Source organism: Pterocles gutturalis, unplaced genomic scaffold (genome assembly GCF_000699245.1).
Source record: "Pterocles gutturalis isolate BGI_N339 unplaced genomic scaffold, ASM69924v1 scaffold31059, whole genome shotgun sequence".
In the NCBI taxonomy this organism is placed as follows: domain Eukaryota; kingdom Metazoa; phylum Chordata; class Aves; order Pterocliformes; family Pteroclidae; genus Pterocles; species Pterocles gutturalis.
Genome location: NW_010129131.1, coordinates 3,173 through 19,390, shown reverse-complemented (window position 1 = coordinate 19,390; position 16,218 = coordinate 3,173). Strand labels below are relative to the sequence as shown.

The following is a 16,218-nucleotide window of genomic DNA, read 5'->3' as shown; positions in this document are numbered from 1 at the left end:
AATGTAAGAAAGTGAAGCCCTGGACATGTGTTTGTCAGTTGGTATTTTATTGCAGTCCTAGGGAGTCATCACTTGACAATGCAAGTGCATTCGGTGAATGTTCCCCTGGTGCCCTGTACCAGGGATAGATTCCAAATACATTTTTCAAAGTATTGGTTAAATTTCTTTTTAGCAGACCTTTGCCCTTGCATGTTCAGATTTCGTGTAGCACCCAGTGAACTTTAAGCCATTTGGTAGCACATGTCCCGAGTTCTTCAATTTTGTGCTGAGTTCAAGTGGAAGAGTTCAGCAAAATGGATTTTTGCCCTCTTTCCATAACTCTCTATTCTTGTTTATGGCCACTGAAGCTTCATTCCTTTCTCTCATTATTTATTTTTCAGGTTCAGCTGTCATAGGTGGATCATCACATTTTGTATATTCTTCATAAGGTGATTTTAATATCCTGTCCAAAAATTCATACTCCAGCTCATTCCAGAGTTTGAACAGTATCCAAACAGCTTTCAGTTATACATAAATCAAAAAATACTACTTGGGGAATCTCACAACTCAATCAATTTGATTTGAATAAAACCAATTTCTGTGTGCAATTAAGTATCTTCAAGCCCAGAATTCATCTTTGTTTCAAAACCATCTCTCTTATAGGATTACAAAAATTCCAAACTTCTTGTTCTGAAATGAGCTGTGTGCACACATTCTGTCATGTGCAAGAAGACCAACAATTTTCTCCCTTCTTAGCAAGTAAGATACAACTGCATGGCATCCTGGGCCAAAGTACGTAGAGGTATCCTTTAATATGCAGATGAATAAAATCTGTCTGTTTAAATATGTTTGCAGAGTACATGGCTGTTACTGAATATTACAGTGCCTCTGCATGATGACTGTGTAACAAATACCAAGAATTGCCCGATTCTGACTTGGGGTCTCTCTCTCATCTCTCATCCTCTCTTCATTTCTCTTTCTCTGTTTTCCTCTTTCCATCCTCCCCAGGAGACAGGGGATGAGTTCTGAGCTGCTGATGGCCAAGACCATCAAGACACAAGAACTTCAGTTGTTACTGGAGGAAGTGAGACAGGTTTTGTTCACTAGACAGATTACTTACCCTTTCATCATCTTACTTCTTTAATGCTGAGCCATCAGATGCCATACCTTCTGTCTTGTTTTCATGTTCATCCTACAGTAAACCTCATGGCTCCAGCCATGACAACAGTAATGCACTAATGGACCTGTATTCCTGTAATACTGACTCCAGTCACTACATCCTCTAAGCTGTCTTTTTTTCCCTGCCTTTCTTGGTTGTAAACACTGCATACCAGGGTCTAGTAATAATAACCAAGTTATTGACAGTTATCACATACAAAAATAAAGGTTTCCTTCCTCTATGCAAATGTGTCTCACTACAATGACTGCTGATGCAGAAATTCCGATCTGCTGAGACATTCCCCGCTGACCCAGTAACCCATGTTCTAATGAGCCAAGCTGCACTTTTATTTCAGGCTAGGCTGTTCTCCAACTATTTCATTCTCAGTGTATAAATTTTAGTTAGCTTGAGAAGTATCGCTTGGGAGGGCAGTTGGTATTTTGCCATGAAAATGGGAGTCTGGTGCTCTAGAAAGTTCATGTAACTAAGCAATACTTAGAGATGGAACTCAGTTCTGTAACAATATCCAGACGAATCCATTCTGTTCTCAACCAAGTAAGAAATAAAATGAAGTTTATCTCTCTATCTCAGTATTAATTTTAAGATGGCTTTTAGAAATTTTGGTAGGGTATACTATGCATGCAAAAACCCCAACTTCTACAAATTGCAAGTAGGAATTTGGACATGAATCTTTCAACTCCATTATCCCCCTCCACTCAGGATGAAAAAAAAAAGAGTATTTATTTCAAACAAACTGAATTACATTTCCATTTTTATAATAATCCTACCATATTTTAAATAAGATTTTGTCATCGTTTTTTTCTCATTAGAGATGGAAAATAGAAATAAAAAATAGGATTTAGTTAAGTCTCTGAATGTGGGAAGGAGGTTAAACTAGTTTTAACAGAGATTGAAACATATACATAAAAAGGAATATTCTGTATAGCCTGAGAAAGCGTAGTGCTGAATATCCCATCAGTAATAACATTTTTGTGTTCAGTGTGCTGAGTCTATATTTTTACTTGATAATGAAATTACTGTTAATTCCAGGAGGATAATTTTTATGGGTGATTTGTTGATTCTGTACTCTCAAATTTTCAGGCTTCAAAAATTGCTGCAAAGAATTGACTTTACTCAGATATAACTTCAATTAGTATTGCTTCAGGCAAAAGCCAGTTATTGTACCTAGATTCCTTTTCTCTACTCTCTGTAATAGGAAATATATTTTATCTTTTCGTTAGTTTTGACCTTGCACTGACAATGGGCCACTGTGACTTGAATGTACCCAGTCCTGTAGGTGATGTGAAAAGTATTTTATCTTAACATTTCAAGTGACAGACAGCAAGTAATCAGAAAACTGCACAATCCCCTCACCTCCTGTTCCTGGAGTCATGAACAAACTGTGAGATTTAAAAAAAAAAAAAAGTAAACAACTGAACCTTTGCCACCCACTCATATTTAAGTTAATAATGAAATTATCAGCAGAACAGTTATCTGGAGTTGTCAAGGCTGGAACAACATACCTGAAAGGCTTAACAAAACCCCAACAGCAGCAGACACTCCTTATCCATCAGGGCTTACACGTGCCCTCCATTTAATTACTACACTTCCAAATCCATCCAGGACTGATTTTTAAACTTTTAAAATTGTCTTACACTTTGACCAGTTCCAGGGAAATCTGTGAAGGTGATTGGGAAGCCAGATATTGCTCAGATATTGCAAAACATAGAGTTAGAATTTGTCCCAGTGGGGCTTTTTGTCTGATTTTTGAGTTCCTGTCCTACAGCAGGGGGAGTATAGTTGCTTTTCTTTCTGGAGTTTAAATGATAAACAAGAATAAAGAGATTAATCTTTTCTTTCAGATGACACTTCCCCTTTTCTTTCTCATCTGCTATTTACATCGAAAAGCAGCTTCTTTAAAATACTCTACAGCTCAAGATAATCTCCTCAGACAGATCCATAAAACTTTATTTCTCCAGTGGGGAGAAGAATGCTTCATTTCTGTTCCTTGAATGCGTCTTCTTCAGGCTTGTCTTAATGGATTAAGCCAGATGAGCAGAGTTTGGCTACTCATTCTTTTAGTCTTGACACAAAAATTTAAATTATGATTGCTTGTATAATGCAATGAAATTATGTATTTGAAAATGAAATTCTATGTATTTAAACAAAAAGGGCTAATTTATTTTTTTAACAACTTACTTCATGTGAGTAAAAGTCTGTTTTCATTCAGTGCAAAGCAAACAAAACAGAAAGAAGACATGGTAATTCCCCAAATTCAGACTCTAAGAAGCCGTGGCATACATGTTTGGAAATCACTCCCCTGTTCATATTTAGCCTTTATCTGGACAATTTAGCACTAATACTAGACTGAGATTGGAAACTTAGAGCTACATACTTCTGCATGTCACAGAGAGTCTGAATTAAGTGCTGCTTGTCAGCAGCTTTATTTGAAGTAGATGACTCAGACGACTCTTTATTTGCAGCACAGAGCTGTGCATTTCAAAAGCTCAGCCTCGTTTTGTCTTAGTGATGAGATTAATTTATCTGAAAATATTAGTTGGGGAGTAGTTTTTAAATACATCCTTGAATCCTTTCATAAATTATATTAGGATTATGTTAAAAACAGCTATTTTAACAATAATTTTTTAAAATAAAAAAAAGTAAAATCTCTGGACACTGAATTTCAAGTGTGCCATTGGGTTAAGATGTTAAATCTAGCAACTACAGCAATATAATGCCTGTTTATCTTTACTGTTGCATGATGGCTTGACTTACACATTTATTTGTGCTTCCCCTGCATTTTCCTATCCTTCTGCTGTAACCACTGTGCAGAAAAGGATATTTGATAGCTATCCAACTATAAAAACAGCTTGGAGGGGAGCTCAGTTTTCCAGTGTACCTCAGTTCCCTGGATTTACTTCCACCCTTCCGAAACCAAGAAATGATGATGTTCTCCAGGACTGCTTGATTATCTGTGATTTTTCCAGCCAAAGGCATTTGGATAAATCAAGAAAAGAATCTGATAAGCATCCAGAGTCCTAGAGACTTAACAGAAGTTTCATGTCTGTTGAGGTTCGTCATCACTAACTTCTAGGAAGTGGGGAAGTAAGATTTACGGGGTTTTGGAATATTGCTATGCTGGAGAGACTGTAAATGAGACTTGTTGGGGTTTTTCAATTAAAATAATTGTAGTCTAAAATCGCACTAAACTTACATATTGCTTTTCTAAAGGCCTTTTTTAACTAATCATTTGTACAGTGTAGGAGGAGTTGAAGGTTGTATAATTTTAGGGAAATTGATGGCGGTAGGAGGCTGTACATGGACATATGCTGCCATCTCCTGGTGCACTTAGTGGCCCACACAAATCATTTCTTCAACAGCTGTACTAAGCATATGGTGAGCATACTCTCTTACAAGATAATTATAATTTGATTATTTTTTTTCAACAGGAGTGTGATCAAGTTCATATAGATGATGTTTCTTCTGATGATAATGGACAAGATCTAAGGTAAGACATGGCATTTTTTTCTTTTTTTTTTCTTCAAAGATTAAATAAATTGAGCATTTACAGGAATACATTGTATTTATTTTTACTGTATTTTGGGTGTTTGCAGTACCTACAGTTTTGCAACTGATGGCTTCCATGCAGCTGCAAGTAGTGCAAACCTTTGTCTGCCAACAGGTGTAAGAGGAGGGGTTGACTGGATGAGGAAGCTGGCTTTCCGTTACAGAAGAGTAAAAGAGTTGTATAATACTTACAAGAACAACATAGGAGGTGAGTTTAATTGTCAAAAACAATTTAGAAGGCTGATCAGGTAAAACTGTACGTCGATTAACTCCCGCTGAGGAGCCTCAGTAGCCACTAAGTGACTGGAAAGTGATGCGATGGGACCTTGGGCTCGTGTTGTGCCAGCAGGCTTGTAGAAATCAAGCAGCAGAACTGAAATAATTTTTTCTGGAGAGTCCTGTGTGACTTGCAGAGGCAGCCAGTCCTCTTCTGAGGAGAGAAATGTCAACTGACTCCCTCAAGAAGAGAGTGCAAGAAGAGGCAAGACTCACAAGTCTTCAAGCATTGCTACAGCCACAGTTGAGGATAAGATGAGGCCAACCCAGCCAGGAAGGGAGTCCAAGTGAACACTCTCCCACTCTATAGCACGGGCTTTTTCAACTCATCTGAAATATATTTCAGAGGAACCTGAAACTCAAAGTAGAGCTCACCTTCAGCAAAACCAGACAGCTTGGTGTTCACTTACTGCAGTCTCTCAGAAATGGGAAACAATACTACTAATGTGGACAGTGAATTAGTCATTACCTTAAAAATTTTCTAAACTATGTAAACCTGAAACATACATGTTCTCTTAGAAGTTCAGAGTCTTTATTTGCCACAGAATGAAGGAACAGTAGCAAAGGGTGATAGTGAATGATTGGCTTTCACTTGCCGTGCGTTGCCCTTCATTGGTGTCACGAATTGAGTTTTCCTGTATTAAGAATACTTGAAACAGTATTACCCAAACATTTGCTGTGTTTTCTTATATCTCCTAATGCATCTAAGATTCTAAAACTGTTGCATTTCATAAAACCTTTAACGTTAGTAAGAGCTTAAGCACAGCATAGGGGAACACACTAAGAGGAACAAATATCGCAAAGGCAGAGTGCAGATATGCAGTGCATTGTGTTAAAGTTTTTAGTCTTTCCCACAAATCCTGCTTCTGAAATATATTCCATCCTTAGTAGGCATCCACCTTCTACTTAGCTTTTCTAATAATCTTTTTATCACATATGTATTTATTTCAAAATAGCTGTTAGAAGGCAACAGAAGGCTAGATCAAATTGGGTATTTTTAGATTGCTTCACTTCAAATTTTTGAAGACAGTCCTCACCACTTCTTGGGAACATGAGGTGTGAAAGAGAAGAGAGATACTAAAGGTCATCAAGCCTGCTTCCTTGCTCTTCCAGGACCAAATCCAAATTTAAAATAGCTTTGTTCCAAAGAACTCATGCCTCAACATTCAATAGGCTGGGTATTTTTAAAAATCTGACTATTCATACCCAAAAGGAGATTTTTAAGGTACTTTCAAGGACTAACTGAGATATGAGAACATAAGATGTACAACCATTCCAGGGATGTAAATGCTGTAAAAGGAGCTGCCATTACTAACTACAACAGGGCATGAAAAGCAAGCCATCAGCAAACAAATGTATTTCCATATGTGTAACCTGAGGTTTTCCTATATACAAAGGCATAAACAGAACAGTTTTAAACATGCAGGTACTGCAAAGGCAAGTTTATTCTGAAGTCTCTTCTTTTGTGAGTGTCTCTGCCTATGATCCCAGTGGTGTGGATCTCCTTGTCACCGCATTTCAGAGAGTAAGATGTATGTCAGGAGTTGGTTTAAAAAATGTGTATTTCTGAAAGGTTTACTTGAAATGTAGTAAAATAGACTGAATAGACAAAAAAAATCAGGTGACTAATTATTAGTATCTACAATACTCTCTGACATCACTTGATATAGTGGAGTGCAAATAAAATCAGAGAGCAATTTACTGAGCCTTGAAGACAACAGTTTTTCTATTGGACATTTGTTCAAGTCCTAGTGGAATTTAAAATAGAAACAATGAGCATAAAGTCTATACATTCCAGATAATGCAGAACTTAATTTGCTTCTTTTCTTTTTTTGCTTTTTTACATAAAAGGCCTCCTGGGTCCCGCTAAGAGAGATGCATGGTTGCAATTAAGAGCAGAGATTGAAGCTCTGACAGACTCCTGGCTAACAAATGCACTTAAATCATTATCAATTATCAGCACAAGGTATGTATTTCAGTCTACTGTAAAAAAGTTTCCAGTTTTGGACTTGTAATGGCTATTTTTTGACATTTGAGGTTACAATAAATTAGTGCCTTTAAAGAACAGAACAGGTCTAATATGACTCTTGTATACGACCTAGAAAAAATTCTATGGAAAGTGATTTCATTTTCCGTGGTTCCAGCATTTACTGAAGATGGTATGAAGTGTCTTCTAAAATGTGATAAATGTCCCTGTGTACATTGAACGGGTATTGTAGAATTCTGGGCCAGCCTTTACTTTGTTATATTCTAGGCAGCATCCTCTGAACTCCATGTCTCTCTGTTCTGTCGGTCAATGTTTGTGCCTATTCACAGTGCTACATAAATAGTGTATAGACCCCAGAATACAAAAACATTTTATTTTTTGTCCTTCCGGACAAATCAGTATGCTTAACCATGTATCTAAGTTTTCAGAAGAGCAAAAATCTGTTTTAACTGAGTTAAAAGTCTAGGTTCTCAGTAATGAGACATAAAATGTCTTGTTCCTTTGAAATAATGAAAGTGTGAACACTGCTGCTGCTTAGTCAGCCATGCACTATGTATCTCATCTGAAATCCTCAAAAATTCTGGTTTTAAACCATAAAAAAAGAACAATGTTAATCCATCTTGCCTTCTGAACATGTTTTGGAAAAGACTCAGTGATGAGTGGAAAGAACAGACTTGGAAAGATGTGAAAAACTTACTTTAAACACACAACTTTTGCAATATGTTTATCTCTGAATTGCTTATTTAACAGTGTCTTAAGCACCTCAAGAGAAAAAAGTTAAAAATTTGTGTAAGCCATTGTGTTTAGCTCTGCGTTTCTTTACGAACTCCTAGTCTTCAAAAAGAGATTTTGTAATGATAGCCAGTTGAGCCTTGGTGGATGAGTCTGGAAAACTATCAGTTACTCAGGACTGTTAAATTGTAGTCTTTTGTCTTGTCTTCAAAGAACTGAACAGCTATAAATCTTCAGAAGCTACCCATGTGGCAGCCAAACATCACCTATATGTTACTGAAAGTTAATTGAGATACATTAAGGCAGAAATAGTAGCATAAGGTCTTGCTTGGACTTTGTGGGAGAACCAGGAGGAAAAAACACAACTATTTGGTCTCAGCTCTGGTCATATGGTCATACTTGTATGCCAGCCTAAGACAGCCTGGCTCTGAGTTTGCTGTGCTATAACTGCTAGCACAAATTCTCCATTCAAGTTTTCATCCTCACCATTCAATGCTAGCTCGTTAACATGATGATTCTTATCTCTCACTCTTCTCAGAAATATTCTTACTCTTGAAACATGAAGAAATTGATGTCATTGTGCAGAAATGTGTGTTGGCTGTTTACTTCCCCTCAAGACAGGAGTAACAAATTATGTTCTCAGTTTTCCCTAACACTTTTATTTGGTTGGTAGCTACTGCCAAGTAATCATCAGGATGAAAATTATGCTTTCGAAGCATTAGAATGACTATTTCTGGAGGTATTAGGTGATGTTAAATGTCTGTATTTTAGTGAACCCATCTTCAAGGACCTGTTTTTTATAAACCAGTGTGGAACATTTCCTACAAATCAGGCCTGCATATTTTTAAAAGGAATTTGCGAAAGTTTTATGTACATTTTTCTGGAAGTGATGGTGCTGAGCAGGACTGCTGTATGAGTGAAAGTAAATGTTGAATACTGAATGTGCTCTCCGCAGCTGGTTCACCTCATCAGCATTTGGGTAATGGTTTTAAACTATTGAAACTTAAACTATTTCTCTCATTTTAGGAGTAACTGTGTAAATGTGTTGGTAACAACAACCCAGCTTATCCCAGCACTTGCAAAAGTTCTACTATACAGCTTAGGAGGAGCTTTTCCTATTGAAAATATTTACAGTGCAACCAAAATAGGTAAGAAAATAATTCTTTCATCCACTCTGACTACATTGCATTACCAATATTTTTTTGCTGATAATGGATGGATTCCAAGCCACTTCCCTGACACTTCCAGTGTTAGTTATAAGATTTAGGCATTGTGTATGTTTAGATGTGCTTGTCATTAAATTCCAAACTCAGATTATTTTCAATGATGCCTGAAGGAATAAAGGTCCCCCCACTGATTAAAAGCCTCAGAAGCTCCCAGGTATGGTGCAGAAAATATAAAGTGTGCAGAAAAAAATGAAGAGAAGTGTTTTGTGATTTCAAATCTAAGCAGAGCTTCTGTTAAAATCATCTCTGCTCTGACCTTCAGCTCTCTGTAAGCGAGGCCACCGCTTCACAAGCTTTTTCTGGAAGCATACTACATCAGTGATGGTAATGACAACTGTTACCAACAGAAGCTGTGCTGGTGGATGCCACAAGGGCACTTCCCTACTCTGTTGATAATTCTGTACCTCTTGTGTATTACAGTTTGGAAATTCATGGGTTTTATAAATCAGATCCAAATTTTTATTGTAAACCAAGACAAGTTATCGTTCTTGTGAAATGTGACACAACCTACAATGACTGATAATTTTGTCAGATTTCATTATTTACCAGTTATTATTTCAGGAATGCTTAATTTCTATACACCTTATATAACATAGAGTGTGAAACTTCATTGACAAAGCATTACAATGTATTTCCTAAATGATTTTCACAAGTGAAAAAACAATGCATTTTCTAGAAGTATTGGAAAAAACTATTACCTCAGTCATATTTTAATTAACTGTAGCTGTCCTCTAGACAGAAATGCCTCAAATACCTTAAAAACTTAAGTCAGGGCACGAAGTATCCCAAATACCGCATGGTACTGAGCAGCCTCTGGAATGAATGTCATCTGTCATACAGCCTGTACATGTTGGATTCAGTCAGAGATTGCACTTGGACCAAAGGAAGGAGCATTAAGAAGTAAAACTGACAGCACAAAATGGGGTGGTGAAGTGAAGCGCAGTCTCTGGAGGATCTCACAAAGTAATTCTGTACCAGGAATTCCTTCGGGGAGCAGTGTGACCCCTGTGACACCACTCTCAGGAGCACAGCAAACTGTTGGGTACAGGTCTCTCTCTACTTCTCATCTCAATGATCTCTGCACTGTGCTGAGCACAGGACTGTACTTGCAGCTGTTGCTTGCACACACGGAAATTTGGTCCTCACACAACAGTTTTAACACACGATGCTTTTCCTAATCATCATCACTTTTTTGTGGGCCAGATGACAAAAAACAAGAGGAGAGCAGTAAGAATCAGAGATCTAGAAATCATGAGCTTGTGAAAAGAGACTGAAAAACCTAGAGTGGGGATAGACGTAATAACAAACAAGGTAAAAAGCTATTGCAGAGAGGAAAGAAATAATCTTTCTTTACATTGATGGGAGGTATGACAATAGGTGATGATTTCTTTGCAATAGGGCATGTGTAGGTTGCATGTCAAAGACAAACTTTCTACTGGGAAGAGTTAATTAAATATGGAGATTGCCCGTGGAAACAGTGAAATCATCATATTAGGACAGTTTTAGGATCAATAGCACAAGCTTTTGTTGGTAAAACTGAACCTGCAGTACAATGAGAAGATCAGTAGATGACTTTGCTTGATCCCTTTGAATCCTGTTTATTGTTGTTACTGGCTTAGTGTGCTTGCTTCCACACTTCTCCCAAAGAACCAAATCCTTCATGAAAGTTCTCCCAAGAACCTGTTGTCTAATTTTATTTTGCTTGTCCATTGTTCTTTAAACACTTTTTTTACATCACTCATTGCAGATACATTAGAATTAAAATTGCTGCTTTCCTTGAAAAAAAATATTATTACAATAATAGGGAAACAATTAAATTCAGTTATTAATTCACTGACATATTCATTTTTGCAGCACTGCCAATTCCTTTATCTTAGTGATTTTCCTGTAACTCTTAAGAAAGAGATTTAGTTTTACCTGGAGCAGCTTAATGTCACTGAAAGAATTAATTGCTTCCCACCAGTTTTAGCTCTGAATCCCAAGGCTGGGAACTTCAAAAAAGTAGTAGCAACAATGTCTTACCATTGCAATTGTCCATTGCAGGGCTTCACCATAATTCACGTGATAGCTTGAATAAGTAGTGCATTGTTTTTCAGGCAAAGAGAGCTGTTTTGAGCGTATAGTGTCCAGATTTGGCACTAACATAACTTATGTTGTGATTGGAGATGGCCGAGATGAGGAGCATGCAGCTAATCAGGTAACTTCACTCTGAACTCATATCTCATTTATCTTCCAGGAAAAGAAAGTTGCTTTGAACGAATAATGCAAAGGTTTGGCAGAAAAGTAGTATATGTTGTAATTGGGGATGGTGTAGAAGAAGAACAGGCAGCAAAAAAGGTAACCTGTCTCCTGAAATGTTGGTGTGATACATAGCTACTAATGCAAGCCTTTCTGTTTGCATTTCTGTCAGTTTTACACAATGACAGAATGACAAATAATTTCAGTCCACAGATGCAAGGCAACAAGAGCATGATGAGATCAAAACTTAGAGTAAAATGAACCATTTGGATTCTAGCATTTGCTTTACTTCAGTTTGGAAAGAAAAAAAATACAGAATTATTTTAAAAATAAATGAAAAATGATTGCAGAAAAAATGTCTGACTAGCTTCAAGCAAATTAAATAGAAGAGTTAGAAAGGGCTGTGACATGATGGCTGGGTGGTGGTTTTCTTGAAATGATGAAATCAGGTAGGTTTCAAGAGAAGTTTTACAGAGAATGTGGGAAAACATCTAAAGGACTGTGCAAATTTTTTGGTAACATAGATGAAAATCTGTAGTTTACTGAAGCAAATATTCTGAACATATAATTTGCTTTGAGAAAGTCATATCTGCAAAAGGATAAAGAACACAGCATAGAGATTGTGCAACAAATCTGTGTTTCTAAAAAATAACTGTTTCTTTAGAAATAGTCAGTTTTCTCCTGGTAATAATTCAAGTCTAAATGTCACCAGATAAGTTTTCAATGTTCAGAAACAGATCAAATTAGTAATTTGCACCATACTTCCCAGTATAACCTTGGAAGTGCGCAGAAACTGAAAATTTTTGCCTCACCGTGTCTGCACAGGACAAGTGATGTAAATATCATGGTGCTAGGAACAGCAAAACAAAGTGCCCTTTTAATGTTGCAGCTGGAATGGAAACAAAATGAAAATAACCAGAATGCTTGTTCCAAATGGTTCCTTAATATAGGTACAGTACTGGTGATGGGTCTTTTTATAGTTCGCACTAAACAAAGGTGGTCAGATTGTGTACTTTCCAGTTTGGCATGCTTTTTTCTTAACATTGGCTATATTGCATGGGTAGGTGCGGAATTCAGAGAGATGGATGAAAATAGCACATTACGAATAGATCTGAACACAACATGAAAGTATGGATTTTTTCTATTCTGATGAATTGCTAAAGGAGAATAGTGCATATATCTGCATCTCTCACAGACACTGATGCTTTCTGCAACACAAATTATCTTTTTTTTCAAACAGAAATGTGTTATTTTCTTATCCAGAAAGTTTTCTTTTTCCCCCTAGATGGAGAAAAATTAAATTCAACTCTATTTCAAAGTGTTGTGTGTGAAGCCTCCTTTAATGAAAGACTTACAGCCCTTTAAATGGTCATTAGCTACTTTGCAAATTCTAACAAGTGGAGCGGAAGGGGATTTCCTATTAATGCTCCTTTGTATGGGTTTGCATGCCAACAATAAATAAATAGCCCTTACTGAATAATGGGCTCTTTCCAAAGAAATTATTAAGACTATCCAATTATTTTAACTTCAGCTGAACTATTAAGCTCAGATCTATTTTGGTCTGATTTTTGTCAGTACTTTACTAGCAAAAATCAATCCAGAAACACAATGGTGTAAAATACGTGGTGGTAATCTGACTAGCTTTGTGTGTCATCTACCGCCCTGTGTCACAGTGTTCATCTTTCCTGACCTTTTCCCCCCTCTAACAAACACAGCACAACATGCCTTTCTGGAGGATATCCAGTCATTCGGACCTCTTGGCTCTCCATCAAGCACTGGAACTAGAGTATTTGTAACTGTGTTCTAAAGTTGGCAATCCTTTTATATATATATATATTTCAAGTACACTGAATATTTATGTGTGATTCAATGCCTCTGGCTTTACACATATGAATTGTCTTAAGAAGGGAAGAAATATTTGGAATTAAAAATTCCAAATTGAAGATTTCAGATTGCTGAATGAAGTTAAAACGTTAGTGCTACGTAAGGAAGCTCTATGGTCTTATATATGCAACGTTTTTAAGTGAATTGAAACTGTGGAGGTTGCTGGTACACACCAAGTGAGCCCTGACAGGAGTGAACAAAGGACTCGAACTGGCAAAGCACCAACACGCGTTTTCCAGCCGACAAGGTGGTGTTCAACAACATTCCTCAAAATGGGATATATTCTCAGCACTGAGGTTTGAACCAGACTTTAGCCTACCTAACCCAGAAAATCTGAATTGGAATGCACTCGGACTGTATAATGACAATCCTGTCTAGACCTGTAATTTGTGTAAATTATTGATGAAAATAATTTACTGTGACTTTATTAGCAGCTGATTTTGGAAGTGGATGCAATTTTTCTTTCTTTTAGGGGGGCAGGGGAGGGAAAGGGTTATTATATAATATTGTCTCTTTTATAAGTTTGGGAAACAGAATGTGCATAATGATGTGTTGTGCCTTAAAGAGAAGACTGTGTTCGTGTGTTATAATGTAATTTTGGTTAAAAATATGTAGATAAAAAAAAACCTTTGTGATAATTTTTGACATGACCAAATTTGAAATTCAAAGAAATCAAAGAGCAGGGCTGCACCAAAGCATTTAAGTATTTTTTGCAGTAAGAAAAAATAATAAAGCAAAGTGTGTGTTTTTATTTGGATTCTGAATAATTCCACTGATTGTTTGAGGAAAGTTAAGAGTATGTTGGGAGGTTGATACTGGGGACCGCTACCTTGAAAGCTAAAAAAAAGTGTTTTACCGCCTTCGGCATCATTTCTTGATTCTTCAACAACAGAGCTCAGAGCCATATTAATGAATTACTTAGTCCACTGAAAGCCATACAGTGAGTGCATCTGCTGTGTATAAAAGAACAAACTCCCACCCAGCAGACAAAGTGTGCAAGTAGCATTACTGGAAGGTGAAAATGTGGAGTTAAACCCAGATGGGGAATAAAACACAAGTTCTTTAAGAATGAAAAATTACTAAAGAATCTCTCACCAGTCAGAGTCACAAATGATGCTACATTTAGCAAAATCAGGATCAACATGAGCTGCTGAAATTGCTGGCATGATGACCGTGGCTATTTCAGGAGCACAGTCCACTTTGGTAAATATAACAGCATTTTGGTAGCTTTTCCATTCTGTTCCACATTTATGTGTCTTCTGTTTTGGATCAGCATTATTTTCCTCACCAGTTTTTGATTGCAGAACAATATTACACAGGAGCAACCCTAAATGTTTTGAATCAGAATTTTCAACAGCATGCCAGGCATCTGAGGAGAAGATAAGCAGGGGATTTTTATTAAGAAATATTGAGAAATATGTTACCTTAATTTTAATAATTTCTATTAATACTTACAGTCCATATAGTGATAATTGCCTTGCAAGTTTTGAACATGCTGCCTTTCAGCTTTGGAAGATGAGCAAGGTCCATATTGCACACAGGGTCCCTAGTGCTCCACATGCAGTTTGAGCACCCTGAAACAACAGCAAGTTGTTTGTCTCTCATGGCAGAAGATGGAAACTACTTTGTGATTTTTAACACTGGATGTGGAGACACCTGAGGTTGCCAGTGCTCTGACTGCGTGAAGGTGTGTGTGCAAGAGAAGATCTTAAATGTAAACACCAGGATGCCTGCACAAGCACAGTAGTCAGCACTGAGGTGAAGATCTTCCCTCTCTGTGCTGTGAAGCCACCATACATCTAGTTATCAGGTAGTAATTTTGTTGATTTCAACTTTGTAGGTTATATGAAAGTTAGTTGGTAGGTAAAAGCCTGGAGCCACTAAAAGTCTAAGGCAAAACTCCTCTATAAATTCATAAAAATGAGACTTGGATATATAAATTCATAAAAATGAGACTTGGATATACAAGTCACCACACAACAAGCTAATAATAAATTGTTATCACTGGGCAGTTTAAAGCCATCACACAAGACTTGCCACATATGAAATCACTATACACTAGCTATTTGGGTGATAGATCTGTGTGTCAAAAAAGTAAAAATTATGCATACTTTATATTTACAGTACCTGTCTAGTCACATTTGGCTTGGAAATGCATTTTTCATAAAATGCTGTAGTACCTTTTTTTTGGTAGTCTTTTGGGTGGAAAAACATGTTTCTACTGGAATAGGAAAAAAGTTCAAACAAAGCCTATCTCAAGTTCCAGCATCATAACATTGCATGAGAATCTCAATGTAAAAGCCTTTATAAAACAAAAAATCAGTATTGTGAACTAGCTTTGTCTTTTTTTTTTTTTTTTTTTTTTTTTTTGGACAAGTCATAGTGTTATTTAAATGTGTGAAGCAATATGATTTCTCAAGTTGTTTGTTCAGCTTTTTGGTGTTCTTTTCCTAATCAGATGTAAGAACAAACAGTAGCCCAGCAACAACCGTTGGTTCTTATAAAAGGTTTGCAGTGCCTTCAATGGGGTTGTGCTTAATTCTCTGTGGCAGGTATGGCTCAGTTATTAATACTGGACTTCTGGAGAGGTGATGGAGGCAAAAGGAGGGAAGCTTTATGGATCATGTCAAAGCTCTGATTTTAACTTGGATTCTTTGTGCTACCATAGCACCATAAATAATCCATTAAAATGTACATCCAAAGAAAATTCAAGGATTTAGCTCAAAAGCCTTTGCAATACTAAAATTCTACAACAAAATTTCAGAGCACAGGTACTCTCTTGCTAAGCAAAAATTGTTATATATCTTTAAATAAAAGCATGTAATAGACCCCTGCCTTGTAGAGGGAAATTACTCTGTTTTCCTGCATGAACAATACAGAGAAAATAACCAAGGCAGAGACATAGTCACGCCAGACTGTTCCAGATGGGCCTGAGTAGATTAAGCTGAAGGCTGGTTGTTCTGACATTGAGTGCATTTTGATTCATCAGCATATTAATCAGACACTGCCTTCCCTTCAGCCTCTCCTCAACAACCAAGATTGAGCACAATGTCATGTTTGAAAGTATTTTGGAGAAATTAAGTATAGAATATAATGCCTTTTGCTGGTACTTTAGCAGTTTTCAGTCAGTGCAGAACTCAAACGTTCATTAGGCATTTGAGTAGTCAGTT

The 16,218-nt window shown here is 36.9% G+C and overlaps 1 protein-coding gene across 4 annotated transcripts in view; it reads left to right on the top strand.

Annotated features, from left to right (window-relative positions):
* The window catches only part of EYA4 (EYA transcriptional coactivator and phosphatase 4), a 47,070-nt gene extending 34,110 nt beyond the window's left edge, over positions 1 to 12,960 (top strand). For all 4 annotated transcript variants that reach the window (XM_010079860.1, XM_010079859.1, XM_010079858.1 and 1 more), the window contains 6 exons: positions 4,588 to 4,646; positions 4,753 to 4,913; positions 6,833 to 6,947; positions 8,727 to 8,848; positions 11,163 to 11,263; positions 12,880 to 12,960. In XM_010079860.1, the coding sequence (XP_010078162.1) occupies positions 4,588 to 4,646; positions 4,753 to 4,913; positions 6,833 to 6,947; positions 8,727 to 8,848; positions 11,163 to 11,263; positions 12,880 to 12,960 (639 nt within the window). The remainder of the gene's footprint in view (positions 1 to 4,587; positions 4,647 to 4,752; positions 4,914 to 6,832; positions 6,948 to 8,726; positions 8,849 to 11,162; positions 11,264 to 12,879) is intronic.
* Positions 12,961 to 16,218: the final 3,258 nt, after the last annotated feature.